General features: G+C 44.6%; 1 protein-coding gene and 1 long non-coding RNA gene across 7 annotated transcripts in view; one reads left to right on the top strand and one right to left on the bottom strand.

Annotated features, from left to right (window-relative positions):
- The first annotated feature begins 1,045 nt into the window (after positions 1-1,045).
- Positions 1,046-2,586, top strand: LOC136484775 (uncharacterized). 2 transcript variants are annotated; one of them, XR_010766206.1, is made up of 3 exons: positions 1,046-1,472; positions 1,580-1,959; positions 2,313-2,586. It is a non-coding gene; the product is annotated as an uncharacterized lncRNA (long non-coding RNA). The 2 variants fall into 2 exon arrangements; XR_010766205.1 differs by having other exon boundaries at positions 1,572-1,959.
- A 6,020-nt stretch (positions 2,587-8,606) lies between these two features.
- LOC136486651 (receptor like protein kinase S.2-like) overlaps positions 8,607-21,622 on the bottom strand; it is a 61,935-nt gene continuing 48,919 nt past the window's right edge. For all 5 annotated transcript variants that reach the window (XM_066483604.1, XM_066483603.1, XM_066483605.1 and 2 more), the window contains 4 exons: positions 20,449-20,580; positions 19,978-20,126; positions 12,053-12,121; positions 8,607-8,929 (listed from right to left, as the gene is read on the bottom strand). In XM_066483604.1, coding sequence (XP_066339701.1) covers positions 8,881-8,929; positions 12,053-12,121; positions 19,978-20,126; positions 20,449-20,580 — 399 coding nt within the window. In that variant the 3' untranslated portion in view covers positions 8,607-8,880. The remainder of the gene's footprint in view (positions 8,930-12,052; positions 12,122-19,977; positions 20,127-20,448; positions 20,581-21,622) is intronic.

The following is a 21,622-nucleotide window of genomic DNA, read 5'->3' as shown; positions in this document are numbered from 1 at the left end:
CAACTTCAAACAAGATTTTGGTACCCCAAATGATTTCAGCTGAAAAAGTGATAAATACCAAAGTTGAATAACTCATCAAGATCTACAACTTTTGTATTGGTCATTTCTTCATATGACAAAGTGGTAATGGCATTGTTTACAAATGTGACACATCTCTCATAAGGTTTTAGGAACTATATGAGACATGTGTAAGATTAGTGAACAATGTGTGCTAAGAATTTGTCAAATGAAGAAATGATCAAAATAAAAGTCGCAGATATTCATGAGTTGAACAACTTTGGTATTCATCACTTTTTATGTTGAAATCAATTTGGGTCTCAAATTTTGGTTCGAACTTGTCATTTTTCAAAATTTCAAATTTGAAAGGTTCAAATTTTGTCAAATTACAAGATGACTAAAATAAAAGTTGTAGATAATAATGAGTTGAACAACTTTGGTATTCATCACTTTTTATGTTGAAATCATTTTGGGTCTCAAATTTTTGTTTGAACTTGTTATTTTTTAAAATTTCAAATTTGAAAGGTTCAAATTTTGTCAAATGACAAGATGACCAAAATAAAAGTTGTAGATCTTCATGACCTCTACAACTTTGATGTTTATCAAATTTTCATTTGAGATCATTTGGTGTCTCAAAATTATTTTAGTAGTTTTGATTTTAATTTTTTTAAATTTAAATTTTTTTTCCTATTTTTAAAGGTTCAATTTTGCAATTTTAAACTGTTGTAGTTGTTTTAGTTATTGTATATGTAAATATATCTATAAAAAAATAATTATAAAATTTTGTACTATATTATTTATTATTTACATGTGAATAATTTTTTTTCCCATTTGCAGCTCTGGGCAATATTTTAGGGACCAAAATATCTATTTCGCCTTTAGCCTGATACTTGAGATCGGCCCAATACATCTGCAGGCCCAGCTGGAACCTTCCTCACCGTGAGCCGTTGATCTGTAGATCCAATGGTTGACATCTAACATGCCTCTCACGAACCCTAGTATATAGCCGGAGAGGACGCATGTCTACGCAGCCCTCTTGCCATCGCTGTGCATCCATCCCTGTCTCCTCTGCCACCCTGCTCCCCCCACATTTGCATCTGGATCTCACGAACCAGCATCGGGCTCCCTCCCGGCACCGGTCGGTGGATCCTACAGCAGCAGCGGTTCTGAGCCTCCCCACTCCCACCGGCACACAACGGACGTAGGTGTCGGCGTGGCTCGAGCGTGCGGACGGTAGCCCCTAGGGGCGTCGGCGGCCTGTCCTGCGCACACGGCCAGCCCCGACGGCGTTGCGGCCCGATCTGCACCGGCCTGAGCCCAACGCGGAGGATGGCAGAGGGCGCAGGGAGAGCGCGGAGGATGTGGGCGAGTGCGAGCTCGGCTCCGCGGCGGCGCGGCCGCCACCTCCTGCTCGGCCTCGCCTCGCCCTTGCTGCCCTGCTCGCGCTGGCCTCCGCCTCCGAGTCCGACCACAAGGTGCGTGCACTCGATCCTCTGCAGTCCGCTGCAAATGTTTGTTAGTTTGTTCAAATGCCTAGCTATGATATGCAGTTAAAAAAATTATTACGTGTCTAGGAGAGCAGGATCTGGTGGGGGTGACGTCCAGGAGCTTCGATCCAGCCGTTGGCAAGGGCGGTGTCCAGGAGCTTCGACCTGGCCATGGCGGTGTCCAGGAGACTCGATCCGGCAGGGGCAGCGGCCAAGGGCGCAGGATCCGGCCCCAACTCCAACGCCTCGATCTGGCCATAGCAACGTCCAGAAACGCATCTATCTGTTGCATCTTTCTGAGCCCTTTGAGAGGCCCATCCATGACGTCCAGATTTGGAGTTGGGACGCGGTTTGTCCTGCTCCTCTCTTCCGTTCTTTTTTGTCCCCTTTTCGTGGTGTTGTTTACCCTCTGTGCATAGCTTGCAGTTTGAAGCAACGGGCTGTAGGAATTTCAGAATGATTCAGAAACAAGGCAGTTAAGTGTTGGCCATTGGGATACTTAATTACTTCATGCATCACATAGCTCCTTTTGTCGAATTTGATACAATATCTGTGCAGCAGGATTCATATATAGTTCTGAGCCTGTTAACTTCCCTCTTGCTCTATATTAGGATGCATCATGGTCTGACAAATTCTACATGTATTATCACTTACCTTTGCAAACTTTCCACTTGTCAGATTTTTTTTTAAAAAAACAACAACATTGTGTCCAACTGTATATTGGTTAGTAAGAATCCTGAAGACTTGCAGCATTACAGTTTTGTCTTTGTGCTAATTGTATAGTGACCATACGCCAATATCTAATTGTGTATTCTTAATTATTTGCAGATTGTGCAGTCACAAGAAAGATTGAAAAATCAAGAAATATCAGGAAAGCAGCAGTCACAAGAGATTAAAGAACTCATCAGCGGGGAACAATGCCCTCCATATCTTGATTAACCTTAGTTCTGCTGTATTTAGTCAGCCTTAGTGTATGTATATCAATCTTATTCATACCTCCTTGCTGATTCAAGATGAAATGGATTTTTTTTTGGTTTTTTTGTGATTAAGAAACTGTGAATGAATTTGGACATGTGGTTTTTTAACTGTGGCTGACTGCCGATCTGGATGTGATTATATATATATATATATATATATATATATATATATATATATATATATATATATATATATATATATATATATATATATATATATATATATATATATATACCTCCTTGCTGATTCAAGATGAAATGGATTTTTTTTTGGTTTTTTTGTGATTAAGAAACTGTGAATGAATTTGGACATGTGGTTTTTTAACTGTGGCTGACTGCCGATCTGGATGTGATTATATATATATATATATATATATATATATATATATATATATATATATATATATATATATATATATGGTCAGATTTGAATTTGATTAATTTTTTTTTTGCTGAAAAATTCACTGTAGGGGCGGTTCTTGATTGAACCGCCCTTACAAATACACACAGTAGGGGCGGCTGGTGATACAGCCGTCCTTACAGAAGTCCACTACAGGGGCGACTGATATTACCAGCCGCCCCTACAGAGGGCACTGTAGGGGCGGCTGAAAACACCAGCCGCCCCTACAGAGGGCACTGCAGGGTCGGTCAGGAAACCGCCCCTACAGAGGCACCCTCTGTAGGAACACCCTGGAAAGGGCAGCTGGCGCAGCCGCCCCTACAGAGGCTCTAGAGCCGCCCCTACAGTTAATTTCTGTAGTAGTGATTGAACTAGAGCACCTGATCAATGTGTGAACTCGACGACTCGTCACTCGCGTAGACGTATTCATGTAGACGTGCCTTCTGGCTAAGTGTCTAGCTGTCGACAAGGTCGCCTAGAGCGGTGAGGGCACGGCGATTGAGCGGCACCGGCGACAGGGATACCAGTGGCTGCAGGGAGGCCGCGACCACACCTAGGAAAGAGGAAGCGACGATGCCTATTAGGAAGTCGATCGTGCACATGTACGTATACATACCAGATCCGATCCTATTTCAACACCTAAACGGGTTCTACATTATTTTTGTATGTTCCTTTGACTACTAATGACACAAACACATCTATGTTGTAGTGGTAAGCACCTATCTTCTAAACTCTGAGGTCTCAAGTTTGAAATTTGCTGGTTGTGATTTTTATTTAAATTTTTTACTTAACCATTGTGCTCGAGAACCTTAGGTATTGCAATGATTTATTCTTTCGTTGCTATATATACAATCTTTTTGCAACGCAAGAGAATATTACATACAACAAAGCATAATCATTGCAACGTAGACATGTTATTAATTTGTATAACCTTCTGTGGCCACTAATGACAAGAACACAATTACGATATAGTGGTTGTGTAACACCCCAGTCCATTATTAGCATATAGTAGTTGTGAAGTTGGCCCATGTAACCCAGGTGGCACATGTGGAGTTGTTGGTGGATTTAGTACCACCTTGGAAGTTTAGGAGGGTGAGGGCCAGCTTATAAGTCTTGTCGTTCCAAAAGTAGCACCTTTGGGTTAACCCTTTTACACGAAGCGATGACTAACGTATAAGAGGGGTGCTACGCGTATGCAGGCCCGTTCCACGTGCGGAGCTAAGCCATATAAGCAGTTTTGGATGCGGGGTGTTACATGTTAGTAGCTTATCTCTAGAGTTAAAGGTCTCAGGTTTGAAATCTGGTTACACATCTTTTTTTTAATTTTTTTTCCTAAAAGCGTCGTGCTCAGTTTTGTACGCGGGGTGTTACAGCTTAGTAGCTTATCTTTAGAGTTAAAGATCTCATGTTTGAAATCTGGTTACACATCTTTTTTTTTAATTTTTTTCCTAAAAGCGTCGTGCTCCCGATCCTCAGTGATTGCAACGATTTCTTTTTTCGTTGCTATATGTACAGCTCTTTTGTAACGCAAGCTGACTATTATGCACTTTCACAACACCAATAAAACTGCCTGCAACGCAACACAAATCAAATCAGGGCAACAGTGATCACTTATTGCAACCGGTCTACAATTGATTGCGATAGCACTTACTTTTCGCAACGATCTTCATACTTACGGCCACAAAACAATTTGCGTGGCAAAAATCCCATCTATCGCAACCGAAAGTGCAAATTGTTGCAATAACACCCACTGTTGAAACCAAATCTTGTCGCTGCGACAAAAAAGCGTGGCATAAGGGTCCGAAGTTAGTAGTGTAACGTCTTTGTTTCCTGAATAGACACAATATCCGACTGTGTGGAATCCACTATGGTGCGCAAAGAGTCCTGTCTCGACCAAGAATTTAGCCCCTTACATTCCATATCAAGGTTTTGGAAGGATCCATAGAGAATGAAAGAAAACTACCAAATAACAAAAAATAACAGGAACAGCTCAAAACTTTATGAAAAACACAAACAATCAACATGTCACTTCTGATATGAGGACAAATCCTATGAGATTTAGCACCCGTGAGTCATCATTGTCATTCCATTCAGACAAAAGGCACCACCATGCATGACAGAATGAAATAGGGCTATTGTAACACCCCGGGTGTTTTAAATACTAAAACCTACCACGTCATCATATGCATTGTACATCATTTCATATTAGTGAAAACTTTGATATGCATACACTAAAACAAGATTACAATTATGTTATATGTGTTGCCTTGTATGGTTTGGATCGAGTTCAAAGTGTTGTTTGGATTTGGATTTCCGAAAACCCTTATTTCCAGCAATTAGTTTTACCCGAAAAAACCCATTTCAAAATCTAAGCACATTTTGGGGTTGAGCCTTACAGCAAAAGTGTAGAGCTTGTCGAGTTGTACAAAGTTGGTTTTTGGAGTTTTCAAAGTTGTTTTATAAAAATTGAAGTAATTTGAAAAGGCGTAATTCTTTAAATGTTCCCTTTTTTAATTCAAATTTGCATTTCAAAATGTAGACCGAATTAGGGGGTGGTTATAAAAGCAAAGTTGTAGAACTTTTGATTTTGAACAACTTTTATTTTTGGAGATTTTTGAGTTGTTACATAAATTTGGGAGTAATTTGAGTTTCAAATCGGATGGCAATTCTGTAAATATGGTGAACAGTACTCGCCGCTTAAGCTACACCGCCGGCGACCTTCTTCTCGGTTCCAGGCGCGCGCGTGGCCGTCCTCAGCTTCGTGCTAGCGCGGGAAAGGCTCCTTCGTGGCTTCTTCTTGCTTCTGAGCCGCGCTATTTAGCTTGTGCCGTCGCCGTTCGTCTCCTTTCTCCTCTGTTTTCCCGACGCCGCCGCCGAAGCTCCGTCGAGCTTTCGCCGTCGATTTAGCGACTGTACCGTCTCAGCAAAGCGCTTCACAGCTCCGCCTAGTCCTTGCGCACCCAGCCAGCCAGCTCTGGTCACCTGACTTCGCCGGGATCTCGCTGTGCGTCACTTTCTTCCCCGCGGCCGGCAGTACTGCCGTCGAGTCCGCATCACCGTGGCCAGCGTTCTTCGGTGCGTTTCTGCCCTTGATGAGCATGCCTTCAGCTTCGCCACGATGCCATGGTGCTTTGTGCCCGGTTGGTTGACCGTTTTGTCCATCGCAGCCACCGGAGCATCGCCGTCGTCGAAGATTGCTCCGCCGTGATCGCTGTGACCGTCGACCTGCCTATCCGTTGTTCCTCCGCCTCGTCCATCGCCTTCAACGTGTTCGGGGTGAGCTTCTGGTTCTTCCCGAGCTGTTTGTTTAACCGCTACCGCACTTGTTTCGCCGGCGTAGCGCCGCCGAGCCGCCGTGTCCGCCATGGCCGGTGTCAAGCTCGAACCTCGCCGTAATTAGTCCAGCTGGTGCCCCAAATCAATGCGCCTTGTCTTGCGTCGCCGTTGGTCTCACCGGTGGCGAGAAATCGTCGGTCGTCGCCGTCATCGCCGTAGTCAAAGCGGGAGGAAGGGGATGACAGGTGGGGTCACCTTGTCAGTGACTCAGCGGTTTCAAAATGAATTTTTCCTTTTTCAGAAATGGATGAATAGTATGAGTTTTTGTTATTTTTGTGTAGAATTATTTAGAGCTCCAAAAATTATGAAAAGTTTTGTGTGACCTCTCTGTGATGTATATTATTTAATAAAAATATGAAATGTTGTTTTTTAGTACTTTTTGAATGTGATAAAAATTGCTCAATTAATTAATAAATGAGTTTTCATGAATTTTCTAGGCTTATTTATTTATCCAAAAATTATGAAAATTGTTTTGCCACTTAGTTATCATGTGATGAACCTTTACAAAAATTTTGAGCTCAATTGGAACAAGTTGATTTATTTCATAATTTTCAATTAAATAATTAATTCATAAAAGCAAATAGTAACCTTTAATGATTTAGGTTTTGATTGAATTTTGGATTGAGTGATGACCTTGGGTCATTAGTTGATAATGATCCTTGGCAATGGAATTAAGTGTTACAAAAAGGTTTAGTTAGTTTGACTTGTAACTGTACCGCGTAGGAAAGTTGTATTCAAGTTGTTAATTTTGCATCCATCATCGAGCATCATGTTTTATATCTCGCATCATGTTAAACATGGCATTGTTACTACGTATAGTGAACGAAGGTGAGCACGTGGTAGTTAATCAAGTTGTGGAAGAAGTTAATCCGTCTGTGAAGGTTGGAATTGAGATAGGTGGAACGACTCCGGAACCTAACTTTTTCGTCAACGAAGGCAAGCCCCGGATGCATTTAAACCTACCTTGTGATTTACAAATTGATTTCGCTTTTGCTTTTCTTTACTGCATTAAATGATTAGAATTCGAGTGCAAACCTAATTGGTGCATTACCAACCTTGTTCTTCCATATCTACCTTGTTACCAGTTTAATTCGTATATGCCTAGTTATGCTTAGCTATGCTTAGAACGATGAGAGTCGGGTGATTACCTGTCACCTGCAAGTTTTAAATGGATCTTTGGTTACTTATGTTATCATGTGATATGGGAATGTGGAGTAATAAATCTAGACCAGGCGAACTCAGTGTATGGGAGCCACAAGACATGGAGGTCTTGTGAGCGGGTTCTTTCCGCCTGTGTCGATTGAGGCCCGTCCGTTGTTGAACTGTGTGAGGTGAGACTTTGTAGTACTAACCACATACTCTAGTAAGCCTTAACTTGGCGATTCTATTACGAGAATGGCTACTCGCGCACTGGGTGTGGAGAGATGGCGGGAATAGCGTGTACCCACGTGGCAATGGGCTGGATTGGTGGAGTACTGTATTCTCGGGTGGCGCGGACCCGTTCTTGTTTTAGAGGATCTGAGGGTAGGTTGGTATATGTAGGTCGGGGACCTACATATGTCGTGTGGTCTAGAATTCCCAGCTGGGTTTTAATCGGTTCGAATCGTCGTTGCTCCTCGGTTATGGAGACTCACTTCTCTGTTCATCATCGTAGTTTAATAACTGGAACTCGAATAAGGTTTGTGAAGGTGCTGGATATGAAGTTTCATGATCTCAATGCGGATGATGTCAGCTTTGTATATGATCTTTATGAAGTTTTGAATGTTGATATAAAGAATGTTGTTAAAAAGCTTTTACGCAAAAGAACTTTGATTATTGCTAAAGCCATACCTTGAATCCCTGAGCCTGCATTCCTGCGTTATATCAATTTTTTTATTTCGGTTAAGTCTTGTTGAGTACTTTTGTACTCAGGGTTCGTTGACCCTTGTTGCAGGTGAGCCTCATGAGCAGGTCTGTTTTGGGTCGTGCTGCATGACTGTTGTTCAATGCGATGACGATAAGTAAATGTGTGGCCCTTGGGCAGGGCAGTTTAATTGTGTGTTTTGTATTATGTTATAATGCAACTCCACTATTATGTTTTGTAATAATTATCGAACTTAGTTGTAAGGTTTGAAACTACTGTTTTGTAAACTATGTTATTGTAAGACTTCCGCTGATTTACTCTGGTGTTAATATTTGAATAAATGTTGTAATACTGCAATGACTCTGTAATGTGATCCTGCTCGGAAATCGTGGATGATTCGGGGTTCTCCGAGGACACCCGACAGTCTTCTTAAGTTACCAGGAACATATGCATAGTTGTCAGAAGTCGTCGGACAGTGACAGGTGCATATGTGCCCTATAATTTAGGAGGTTCTGCCACAGCTATGCTATCGGGCTCTGGCCAAGCATGTTGCAACGTAATGCATATATCTAATCTTGTATTCTTGCCACCATAGCATGCATCAATTTAAATCACACTGCAATTACATGTATAAAAAATATTACAGTACAACACCTGGAATGAGGTTCAGACGATGTGCAAAGTAATGCTTATATCCCACACATGAACAATCTCAAAAGGAAGGAAAAATGTCCTCAGCAAGGCTTAACGTACAGTCGTTCCTTGCCAATTGAATTGCATTTTTATCATGATTTTATCACTGTTGTCCGTTCCATGTAGGAAGGTCTTCGGTCTTCACGACTACTTCATTTCCATGATGGCAATTCCTTGGCGACAAGCAACCACAACCCTACACAAGTTAAATGTACGGTCCTCAAGAGTTTTATGATGGTCGAATAACAGATCATGTAGCATCAATAAGTTCTTTTCTCGATCACACAAAAGGTTTGCACGTCTTTGTATTAAGGTTGAGAAAAGTTTGATACAACACGCCTTAGCGGCACCCTAGCGGTCAGAAAAGTTGTACATGGATGCTCAGACCCACTCTAGTGTACTAAAATCTACATTGTTACATTGGACATTGATCAACCCAAATTGCGACGCCGGCTATGAGCCCTATGCCCGTGCCGCCGAGCGGCGGCGGCACCGCTTGTGCGCACCCACGTCGCCCTCCGGCGGGAACAACTCACGAAGCGCCTACATATTGCCGGGGTCACCGCCGTAGATTTCTTCGTACGCTTTCAAGGCCGACGTAGACGGAGACGGCATCTCGCTGGTTAATCCTAGGCGCTTCAAGACAAGGTGCTCACCTCGCTTGGACGCTGGGATATGTGACAGGCTCTGCACCGCTATCCGCTTGCTCCTCTTAGGGAGCGTGAAAAGTGCACGTCCGTCATTGGTCGTGTCATCTTCGGGCAGCTCCAGGAGTGGCGGCTGCCTCGCCTTTGTGATTCGCTCGGTAAAGCTCTTAAGGCGTCTATCGGCGGAGGTCGTCTGAGCGGATGGAGTGCGGTCGTCGGCGTTCGTGGCAGCCACGACCGTCGCGTCTCCCGTGGGGGCAGCCCCGACCCGTGGTGAGTCAAGGCGTGCCTCGGCTTCCACGATGCCGGGCTGTCCCCCCCGTGGCGGCGTGACCTATGGTGGCCCCTGCACATGCGACGACGGAGGCGAGCCCGTCATCCACTGTGCAGTCTTGGCCGGAGAACAAGTGTCCACCAGTGATGCATCCACTTCCTGAGAGGCGGTCGCCAGAGCAGTCGAGCCCCCAGGCACTGGTTCTCCTACTGGGGTACTCGCAACAAGCGAGGCAGCGAACTCCTCCAGCATTGGGTCGACCCATGCGGGAGGCCTCGAGCACGTGCACAGCTCCAACGCCAGCGGGTCTAGCTCAGTAGCAGGGAAGCAGCGTGTACCAGCATCAGTAGTGGTTGCGGTGTTGTCATCGTAGTCGGCCGGCACACCTAAGCTGACGTCCCTCGCCGGCTTACTCCGGCGTCGTCGATGGGTTCCGCTGGCGCCCCCCGCGCCACTTTGCACGGCCCCATCTGAGCTCGGTGGACCGCTGCGGGGCGCCTGCTAGGAGGCCATCGGGTTGCCGACCCGAGCGGGGAGCCACGGTCGATCACCACCCTTCACCGCCGATGTCGTAGCATGCCTGGGCTGCTTGCAGTCCCTAGCGAGGTGGTGGAAGCCGCGGCAGCGCGGATAATGCTGTGACAGCCGGCAAGTCGCTACCCGGTGCGAGTAGGAAAGGCAGTTAAAGCATCTGTCATGAAACTCCGCGGGTACCCTCCGGGTCTACAGAGGTTGCTTTGTGTCGCAGTGGGTCTCAGCCGAGGCGGCCGCAGGTCGCGCCTCCTGCTAGGGGAGGATCTCCTGCCACCCATCGGTGTCGGGGGCAGAGACCCTTCCACGATGGCCGAGACACTAGTGGACAGGTATGCGGCCTTCCACTGGCCGAGCAGGCAGGCCGCGCACCAGCGCGGGGCACGGTCGGCTGCGCTTCATCCGCCTTCGCCTGGTACCCTACCAGCCAACGTCTGCCCCGCCACGCTAGCTGTTGCGCTTGCTCCGACCCCCTGCGTGCAACTCGACGGCGGCAACACCATGCGTGCCTCCGGCGACGGTGGCCTCCGTCAACGGCAATGTTCGCTGCGGCCCACACCGAACTGCGCCGAGGTAGGGAGTTAAAGAGATGGCCGGTGACACCTCCGCATCAGAGGCGTCAAAGTCCTCCTCCGCCCACCGACGAGCCTTGGAACGCCCCATCATGCTCCCACCTGGACCGACGGCCGTGGGCCTGGCCGTACGGGGGCTTCCCGCGCTGGATCCTGTCGTCCCCACTGCGGATGGTGCCTGCTGCGCACCTGGCACACCACCGTAGCCGGCCGTGGCATCCGACGCAAGCGGCGGCGGCGGCGACCCGGAGGTGAGGCACCCAGCGGAGTCGGAGGCTGCATGGGAGGCGAGATCTGCAGAATCGGAGGCTGCCGGGAGGGGAGGGGAGAGGGAAGGGGAGAGGGGTGGGGGAGGGGAGGTGGAGGGGCATGCGCCGGCACCGCCGGTGACGACGGGGAGGGCGCCGGGCACGCTAGGGTTGGGTGGGGAGCCAGACCTTCCTACTCATGGCTCGCGTGCGGGTGAGGAGAAAGGGAGGGCGAAGGAGATCTAGGTAGGGGAGGGGAGGAGGCGGGGAGTGGGAGGGCGCCGGAGCCGGCGGCGGCGGCAGCGGGCTGGGAGCCAAGGCACTAGGGTTGGGGAAGGGCTGGGTCGGGCCTGCTCACGGCAGTTTAGATCATATCAACAGAGCATCAATAAGTTGGTCTACATATATCTGAATTGTTGTACTAGTTGCTGATATTTTAAGCCAAAGTGATCTATGCGGTACTATGGAAAAATTCAGATACATTATTTATTTATGAGAATATAAGAGATTTTGCTTAAGTATTGATTAGATGGGATGGTCATTTTATTCATGTGGTTGGGATGGGCTATGGAGCGTATTTCATCGATTATGCCATGATATTATCAATGTTATGTGATTGACCTATTTCTAATGGCCATTTTACGGCGGAGACTCTATGGAAATTTTTAATAATTTTCAATCTTAGTAGAAAAATGGGTGTTGCTTGGTATTCTCTAGCTATGTGCATAGCCAGGGTGTTAAAATACAATCCACCATGACTTGGACAATCAATCAATCACCTAAAGCTGGCCTAACCATTAGTTTGCTCTAATCAAGAGCTGGAGCAGCTACATGATGAGGGGCATGCAAGACTTTTCCCTCCCAACTTAGTTTCATCATAGAAATCCTAGAAGATATTATATTTTGGGACTGAGAGAGTAATAGATGTGCCACGTCAATACATTTAATATGTATTATAACAATTTGTACATGTTTATCTAAGATGTAGCAGAAAAGCATTAACATAATTTGATTGATGTCTACAAGAAAGTGAAAAAAAATTATTACCTTTCGACGCTTTTTATATATCCGAAAGCAAAAACTGCACCGAGCTTAATTCCAAATATGTCTTCGAGCCTGCAAGATTAAGAAGGCAACTATTGAAACTGTATGCGCAATTTGCTATCCACAACTATGAAACTGTATTTACAAAATAAACTTATATGACAATAATTCTTAGATTGATACATACATACATATATAAGAACCATGCTCTTCATTTCCCTAAAACACACAATCCTCGTCATGGAGCTTTGGAAACTTACATTATAAGATAACAGATGAACAAGAAACATAGGTTATATCTTTAGTCAATTATTTTTTCTGTGTTGATATTATGCCAAGTGAGGTGATAGATGAAGATGATGATTCATTGAGAGTGATACCTCCAACTTCATTTAATGATCAAGACATGATAAGCAATAGTGGTGCTCATGCTCAAGTTGATGCTCAAGCTCAAGTTCAAATGCAAGATCAACCATCAAGCTCAACTCCAATAGCTCAATTAACTAGTTCAACGCATGATCAAGTCACTCATGCTTTGTTGAACTAAGCTATTGCAAGATATCACCCAATTGATCAAATTATGGCTGACATAGAAGTGGTGTTCAATATAGATTAAGACTATCATACTTTTATGAGCATTACTCATTTGTTTCTTCAATTCAGCCAACTAATATAGATGAGGCATTGCAGGATCCATATTGGGTGAATGCAATGCATGAGGAGATCAAGAACTTCACTCGCAATCAAGTTTGGAAGTTGGTTGAAAGACCCAATAACTATAATGTGAATGGTACTAAGTGGGGTTTCTGGAATAAGCAAAATATGGATGTTGTTGTAGTGAGTAACAAAGCAAGATTAGTGGTGCATGGCTGTACTCAGGTTCAAGGCTTGGACTTTGGAGACAGTGGCGCAGCCAGGACTTTTGTGGTGCCTGGGCGAGACGCGACGTAGTACTACCGTGCGCCCATTACCTACTAGTAGGAGGTAATAGCTCAAATAAATCAAAACCATTAAAATTTTTAATTTTATAAATTAATTAAATAAATAAATAACATATAAAAAGATAAAATTTCTCCCGAATCCTATAGTATCATCGGATGAAACTGAAGTGAGCCACCCTTCCATTCTTGGTTCATGCACACCGGACCCTTCCTTTCTTGGTTGTACACTTTACACTACTACACAAAAACTTTTACGCAGCGTTTACCAAATGGGCTCCGAGGTGGGCAGGCCGGTTGCCCGCCTCCATTATTGGGTGGCCGGACAGCCAGCCCAGCAACCAGCTCGGTTAATTTTTAACCGAGGCGGGCAACATACAAGGTCTGCCTCAGTTAATATATATTAACCAAGGCGGGCTTTCTAACGCAACCGTCTTTGTAAATCATTAACCGAGGCGGGCATTCTATCTCAACCGCCTCAGTAAATCAGGACCAACCCACTAGCCCACACCAGCCCACTATCGTCATCAATATATAAGGAGCACTTAGGTTTTCCAGTCGCACTTCACTCTCCCCCCCCCCCCCCACAGTCGCGCAGCCGAGCGTCGCGCTTCTCCCTCCGAGTCGCGAGCCTGACAGCGCCCTCCACTCTCTCCCTCGCACTCTCCCTCCTGAGCACGGCGGCGCACCCCCCGAGCACGGCGACGCGCATGCCCTCTCCCTCCAGAGCACGGCGGCGCACCTTCTCCCTCCGAGCCCGACGGCGCCCTTCTTCACCACAGCCAGTGGCGACGCAGAGATGCCAGATCCGGCCGGTGGCGGCGCAGGGAGGCCGGATCTAGCTGGTGGCGGTGTAGGGAGGCCAGATCTGGCCGGTGGTGGCTGTCCAGAGCAGCACCACCGGTGGCGACGGCGCACCTTCCTCTCTCTCTGGCGGGCGGCAGGCCCCGGTGCGCGCGGCCCTGCCCCGATGTTCTGGCCCCGGTGTGTGGCGCGTGTCCATACCCCGGTGGTGCGTGGGCCCCGGGGTGCGGCGTCCCAGCGGCGTGCGAGGCGGCCAGCTCCCTCCCGGCGGCTCTCAGGAACTGGCGGCGGCGCGGACGCGCGAGGCGGCCAGCTCCCTGCCGGCGGCGCTCAAGAACCGGCGGCGGCGCGGACGCGTGAGGCGGCCCGTTCCCTCACGGCGGCGCTCAGGAACTGGCGGCAGCGTGATGAGCGGGACCCGGTGGCCAAATCCATCCTCAAGAAGGTCTCCTCTCTCGGTCTACTCTCCATCTCCCTTTCTCACACTCCATCTCCTTGCAGATCCAGATCCAGATCCAAGGCGACGGTGGCACGGCGGGCTGACAGATAGCTTCAATCTACTCTCTCTCTCTCTCTCTCGGTCTACTCTGGGCGGCGGACGGTGGCGGCTCCTCCCGGCGGATGGTGGCACGGCGGGGCCAGATCTGGCTCGTATTCTGGGAACGGGCTCACCGGCGGGCTCTGGAACGAGTTTGCCGGTGGGCTCGAGGATTTTTTTGTTTTTTTATCAATTAACCGAGGCGGGTGTTGTAAAGAGTCCGCCTCCATTAAATGATTAACCGAGGCGGTCATGGCAACTGCCTCGGTTAAGGCCACGATTAACCGTGACCTTTCGTCCGAGGCGGTTGCAAAAACTACCTCGGTTAACCCTTTTTACCCGCCTCAGTTAATATTCTTGTAGCAGTGGTATGAGAAAACTTACGGAAGCGATTGCGGTAGTAGGCAGTTAGGTGTGTCCGTGTTAGATGCATCGTGGCCGGAGGGTTAAATTTCTTTATAAGTTCATCAGATGTTAATCCATCATATATAGAGCGTTACGTTAACGTGTGGATATTTTGTCTTAAAAGTAACAAAAGTATACACTAAAATACTAGGTGAGCACGGGCACCCACCCAGGGTGGTGTTTCCAGAAGAATCCACCAGAAGAATCCCAGAAGAATCGGATCCATCGCGGATCCGCTAAAATACTAGGTTCACCAGGCATAGGGATTACGCAGGATCCCAGAAGAATCGGATCTAGGCGGTGGTGTTTCCACGGACGGAGTCCGTCTCCTGCATGACTCGAGGAAGGAGAAGACCGGCTACCAACTGGGCTCTGCCTGGCAGCGATTGAGGACGCAGGGCCGCACTGGCAGAGAGACAGAGGAAGGAGGGTGTCGGCGGCCTGCTCTACTGGGCCGAGGCCACTAGGCCTGCCGCGGCTGGGCTTGCGCGCGAGAATGGGAAGGGAGCTAGGACTACGAGAGAGACTGGGCCTGCGGGGTGAAGAGCAGGCCGACTGGGTCGCTGGCCTTCAAGTAGGCCTGGGCGTTCGGTTCTACCGAACCGAACCGATCGGTTCTTCGGTTTTTCAGGAAGTTCGGTTCTCAGGAAACTCGGTATCGATCGGTTCTTCAAAAAACTCGGTACCGACCAAGTTCGGCTTCGGTTAGTTCGGATCGGTTCTCGGTTCCAACCGAACTAACCGACCAATTATTGAACATGTTACATTAGAAAAATTCAGCAACATTTTGGTTGTTTTCAAGGCATAAATGACATGGCAACATATGCAAATCAATAAGTCATAACCAAATAACCACAACCAACACATCAGCACATTCACAAATCACAAGTTCACAACCCAATTACTGATCTCTTGGTACAGATTTACAAGTTCCTCCCATCGGTTTCGTTCTTCGGTTATTTCGGTTAACCGAGGGGAGGAACCGATTTAACCGAACAAAGTTCGGTTCCTAAGAACCGAGAACCGAACAGGTAACCGAAATTTCGGTTCGGTTCTCGGTTAGTTCGGTTCGGTTCTCGGTTCTCGGTAAAATTTGCCCAGGGCTACCTTCAAGCCGAAAGAGAGAGAGAAAGGAATTCCCTTTTCTTTTTTTGAACTCCATTTTTCAAATTATTTTCACAAGGGAGTTTAATTCAGTTTGAATTTGGATTCAAAACCATACAGTACAGAAACAAATATGCAACAGCATGTATGCACAACAATATTGCTACATCCTATGATGAATTTTATTTTAATGAAAAAAATTAGTTTTCCTATGTTTTCACGAGCACAAAAATTCATAATTAACTCAATTTATCTCCATTTCAAAAGACGTAAACTTTAGGGTGTTACAATTCTACCCCCTTAAGATGAATCTCGTCCTCAAGATTCGGAAGATGGTGATCAAAAGATATGGATGCTCTGCCTTTATTTAATCCTCATTTTCCCAAGTTACATCTTCCTCTGATTGGTTACTCCTTTGCACTTCACACACTTTAAGTACTCTTTCATTAAGAGTCATCGGGTAGTTTCTAAGGTATCGGCTAGATAATCTGTATAAGCGTGATCGTCTGTATTATTGATCTCCTCCAAAGGTGGTTGTTCCTCCACATTGACATCCAAAAACTCATAGTCCACTTTACAATCCTCAGTGTACACATCTTCTAATAGGTCATTCTCGTATTCCTCAGGTACAGGTTGAATACCCTCGTACTCAATTCTTTCTCCTGATGGTGTTGTTAGAAGCACCGAATATTGGGCATACTTAATCACTCCATTACAAGCAAATAACCATCCCTTTCCAAGGATAACATCAATTTCCATTAACTCCAAAATAATAAGGTTTGCCACAAAGTTCACCCCCTTTATGTCAAGACTAACTTTTGGGCATATGCGGCCAGCCTTCATTTCTCTCCTAGAGAATTTAACTAATTGGAAGCATAGTTATCTTATGATCTTTTACATATTCGCTAGAGATGAACGAATGTGAAGCACTGGGGTCAAACAAAACCATGGCGGGGGCTGAGCTCACTAGAATCAAACCATACATAACCTCCTTAGCTTCATGAGTGGTAATCATATCAACATTGTTTAGCTTTCCTTGGATATATTTTCGCTTTAATTCATTTCCTTGCACCTACTTCTTATGGACCTTCTGTTTTTGTACCCACTGTTGTTAATTCAGGCTTTGATTACTCTTAGCAAGCTTCTCAAGACAGTCATTTACATGGTGTCCAATCCCACCACAATCATAATATCCCTCACTAGTAGGAGTATTAGTCTTCATCAGGGTGCTGGTAGGAGGTGATAGACATGGCTCTTGAGAGTTGGAGTGTTGTACTTCATCATTGGATTGCTGATACTGATGGAGTTCCTGAGGAGGATCAAGATTCCACTGACCAGTTGATTCTTGGTACCACGTGTGTTGCTACTTGCAGATTGGTATTGCATTCTCCTTTTCTTTTCTTCCATCTGCCGATGCTTGTTCTCAATCACAATTGCCCTATCCACCAATGTTTGGAAGTTGGCATACACAACGGTCATTAGTTGCAGTTGGAGTCCATCATTCAGTCCTTTCAAAAAGCGTCTTTGTTTCTTAGCATCACTATCCATCTCTCTTGGAGCATAGCGTGACAACTAAGTGAACATGTCACGATATTCACACACCAACATGGATCCTTGCTTCAAGCTAAGGAACTCCTCTTGCTTAAGCTCTATCAATCCTGTGGGAATGTGGTAAGATCTAAAATTTTCTCTGAACTCCTACCAAGTGATAGCAGGAGCATTATTGGGACGTCCATACTGGAATGATTCCCACCAGTCCAAAGCAGTTCCCTGCAGTTCACCAGAAGCATAAAGCACCTTCTCATGATCATTACACTGGGCTATGTTAAGTTGTCGCTCCACAGCTCTAAGCTAGTCATCAACTTCTAGTGGGTCGCTTGTATGAGAGAATCTCAGTGGGTGTCCCTTCATAAATTCACCACGCTTGTCAATAGGTGGTGCTTGATGCGGGTTGTTCAACACACTTTGAGCAATCGTCTGTAACAGTTGAGTCTGCGTCATCAAAACCTACTCTATGGTTGGAGGATTTGATGGCAGTGGATTAGAATTGCTAGGATTCCTTCTGACACCATGCGATCAATCATAGCATTCTTAACTGTAGCTTCAAGAGATGACAAGATAGAATTGATAGTATAATAGACAAGAGAAACCCCAATCATAGAGATAAATGATTCTTCCAAATGAAGCACTAGAATGTAAGAATCTCCATCTTGCAAATCCTTCAACCTAGCTACCCCCCTTAAGAAAATATCAACTAGGGGCGCAAAAGGGTAGTTTGCACCTTCTTCTAGATAAGTGAGCTAGCATAAAGACCTTAAGACATCCAAGAGAATCTCATGTGCAAAGGTATGAACAAACAATCCTTGCGAGCAAAAAAATAGCAGTGTAGTAAAAGAGCTATAACTCGAGTTTTGTTAATCCAATAAAGTTGTAGTTTATACTGTTGGAAAGCTTATGAAATCCTCTACATCTTTCTTATAGGCCACTTTTCCATATTCTGAGTTAATTTGGTCGAAAACAGTGCACAAGAGAAACTATTCGAGGCTTCGGACAGCACAGATGTATCGCCTTGTGATTTTCGTAACTCTCAACCCATAATAGCTTTGAGGGCGGTTCTTGTGGCCACAGAAAGATATTGAAGTCTACTATAGTCCAGAATTATCGCATGATTTTGGATTGTCCAAAACCCAAGATATAAACTGATAAAGGCATGTTGCTCCAAAAGAAAGGATAGAGAGAACAGGAGAAAACCAAAACTCAGCTATTTATTTCATTAAGCGTTATGCCCTAGGCCTATAAACTAAATAAAATTATGGAATATTCCACAAAATCATTGCAATCATTACAAAGATCCAAAACAAGCATAAGCATAATGACAAATCAGCTGAACAATAAAGGTTCACACTTCAAACCTGTCCTATAAACTAAATGAAATTATGGAATATTCCACAAAATCATTGCAATCATTACAAAGATCCAAAACAAGCATAAGCATAATAACAAATCAACTGAACAATAAATGTTCACAATTCAAACATTGACAGGTTTATAGTGAGTCCTACAGTCAACATTGCTCTGATAAAATCCACTCTACACGCTGAGTGAACCACACCTACTACCATCCCACTTACACTTTCGTCCTTGCTTCGCGTAAAAGGATTAACCTAGAAATTGTGGGATGGACTCTAGAAGGCTTATATGTTGGTCTATCCCAACTTCAACAACTAAGGTAGGACTAAACTCTCCACGATATCTCATTAATATGGGCCAAATTCCAAACTAGACCGAATAACACAGACATGTACTCCGTTGGACACATATGCCATCATTTAAATTTTGTGCTCATAACGTATGTGTCACATGCAACTGATGTTGGATTGGAGTTATCAAGCAATTAGATACTAACATCACTATTTCACATCACCATTGATTTAAAAAAGTGATAGGCCTTGATTGCGTCCATCACTTTTGGCTATGTAAAAGTTGGCTGCCTGACAGAGTGGACATGCTTCACTTTTAGTTGTTAGGCCACTCTTAGTGGGGGTTTCATGTCACCGTTTCTAAGACTCGCATGTGTTGAAAACACTTTAAATAAGTTTCATATCCATGAAACTCATTTCATCCCATAAAACTTTTATAAATCACTCTTTATTAATACTGTGCCACGTCAGCTTATTTAATGACTATGAAACTCTCATTAAATCCTCATTTAGACTGGCTCACCATATCACTGATGAGATTAAAAAGTGACGGGTATTAAGTGTATGCCCTTCACTTTTGGGCCTGATGAGAACTGTTGCTGCTGAAGGCCTGAAGCAAACCTGCCTACATCTACTATTCCTTGCAGAAGAAAATAAACTTCCACATCCGCTACAGCTGTTCGAATATCACAGTCGAGCAGGGGCGGTAGACAATAGTCTTTTTTTTTTCTTTGACGTTCGTCAACAAGGAGATTAAAAAGAGACTGACAGAAAGCTTATCACCTTTCAATATGTTGGCGGACGAAAGCCGTCACTTTTATGCTTTAATAACGCCGTATTTAATTATTTTCACGTGGTTTGAAAAGTATTGGGAAGTTTTTCTCAAATCCTTTATTATACCGCACAGAGATCATACAGCAAACAGGCAATGCTTTATACCTGTATGTATCGGAGTTCCATGTGCGGACAGTCCCATCATGCGAACCTGTGAGTAGTAACGGAAGTTCTGGGTGACGATAGACAGAAGAGATACGGTCTGTGTGCCCTTCGAGTGTCTGAACACATGTTTCTGTCTCCAAGTCCCAGATCTGCGGGAAAAAAATTAAATTGATGAAGCACTATCACGTACTTCCTTCGTCGCTAAATAACTGTCGCTTTTGATTTCCGTGTCATAAGTTTGAATGGATTTGTAGAAAATACATACAACATTTGTATCTCTAAACAAATTTATTATTATGAAAATATATTCAACGATCTATCTAATAATATTAATTTTGTACCTTAAATATTAATATATTTTCATATATATTTAGTCAAAGTTGTTTATCAGAAGCGAAAACGACATTTATTTAGGGACGGACGGAGTATACACACAAATGCAGTGTTGTAGTTGTAAAAAAAATGACATACTTGTGTTGTCCCATCCGAAGAGCCGGTAACCAAACACTGTCCAGTATCACCCGTGTAGGTTAGAACACAAGGCAGTTCGACCAGATGATCAGACAGTGTTTTTTTGCACTCAGAAGAAGATATATTCCAGATCTGCAAGGGCATACAACAAAACAGCACAATTAATAACACTATTACAAAAATAATTTTGCGAGATACTATCCAAACATTAACGCAGGCGGTCGCAGCGGCAGCGGGCTCGGTGGACCTCGGCAATAGGCTTGGTGGGCCACTGGGCTCGCGGGCCATCTTTTTTTATTATTTTGTGAATTTCATTTACACATATTTCCCGTCTGCGAACATCTTCATTAACGCAGATGTTTTCGTGCAAGCGGATTCGATGTCCGCCTCTGTAAACGCTATTTGCCTGCCTGGGATAAGTTTTCTGTAGTAATATAAGCCTTCATGTGTAAAATGTAACCACAGATGTCCTTAACAGCAAACCAGCCTACATTGCATGAAACATCCGTTCAAAAAAAAAGTTCGTTTCTAACCATCCAACGTATTATCACCAAGGAAACTTTGACCACAAACCACCGAAACAAATAACTTTTCCATCTGTCTAGCTTCAAAGGAGGCATTGTATTTTCTCAAAATAAAAAGTTTGATTTATTCTCTAAAATTCATAACAAAATTAATTCAAATTACAGAAATATTACAATGCCACAAATTTTAAACCCAAATATTTTTTAAACCCCAAATGTTTTATTCCTAGCAGTCACTACATCCTTTATGTCAATCTCCAATTATATTACAGTGCCAAAAGATCATTTAAAAAATGACGCACATGGCAACGAGCAGTGCAACACTGGAAATCTAAAGGTTCTTAATGGAGCGTCCTTGTTAATCCTCATGAGACATAATAAGAAAAAAAATTATAAATTCTAAAAAGACAGAAACATTGGGTCTTGTATTGAGGAGACTATTGTCATCATTAACAATAAGCGATTATATCTGTTTTTTCTAAAATAATAACACCCATGTCATTACAAAACTAGTCTAAAGTAACCTCTAAATCTTGATCAAAATTGCGCACCACTACCGTTATAGAAATGATGTAAAGTAAACTTCTAATCATTATCTTAACAAACCACTTTTCCCATTATAAAAAATATTGTACAGTAAATTTCGATCT

This window comes from Miscanthus floridulus, chromosome 10, assembly GCF_019320115.1.
Source record: "Miscanthus floridulus cultivar M001 chromosome 10, ASM1932011v1, whole genome shotgun sequence".
Lineage (NCBI taxonomy): Eukaryota > Viridiplantae > Streptophyta > Magnoliopsida > Poales > Poaceae > Miscanthus > Miscanthus floridulus.
The sequence above is the reverse complement of the archived record's forward strand: the minus strand, read 5'-3'. Positions and strand labels throughout refer to the sequence as shown.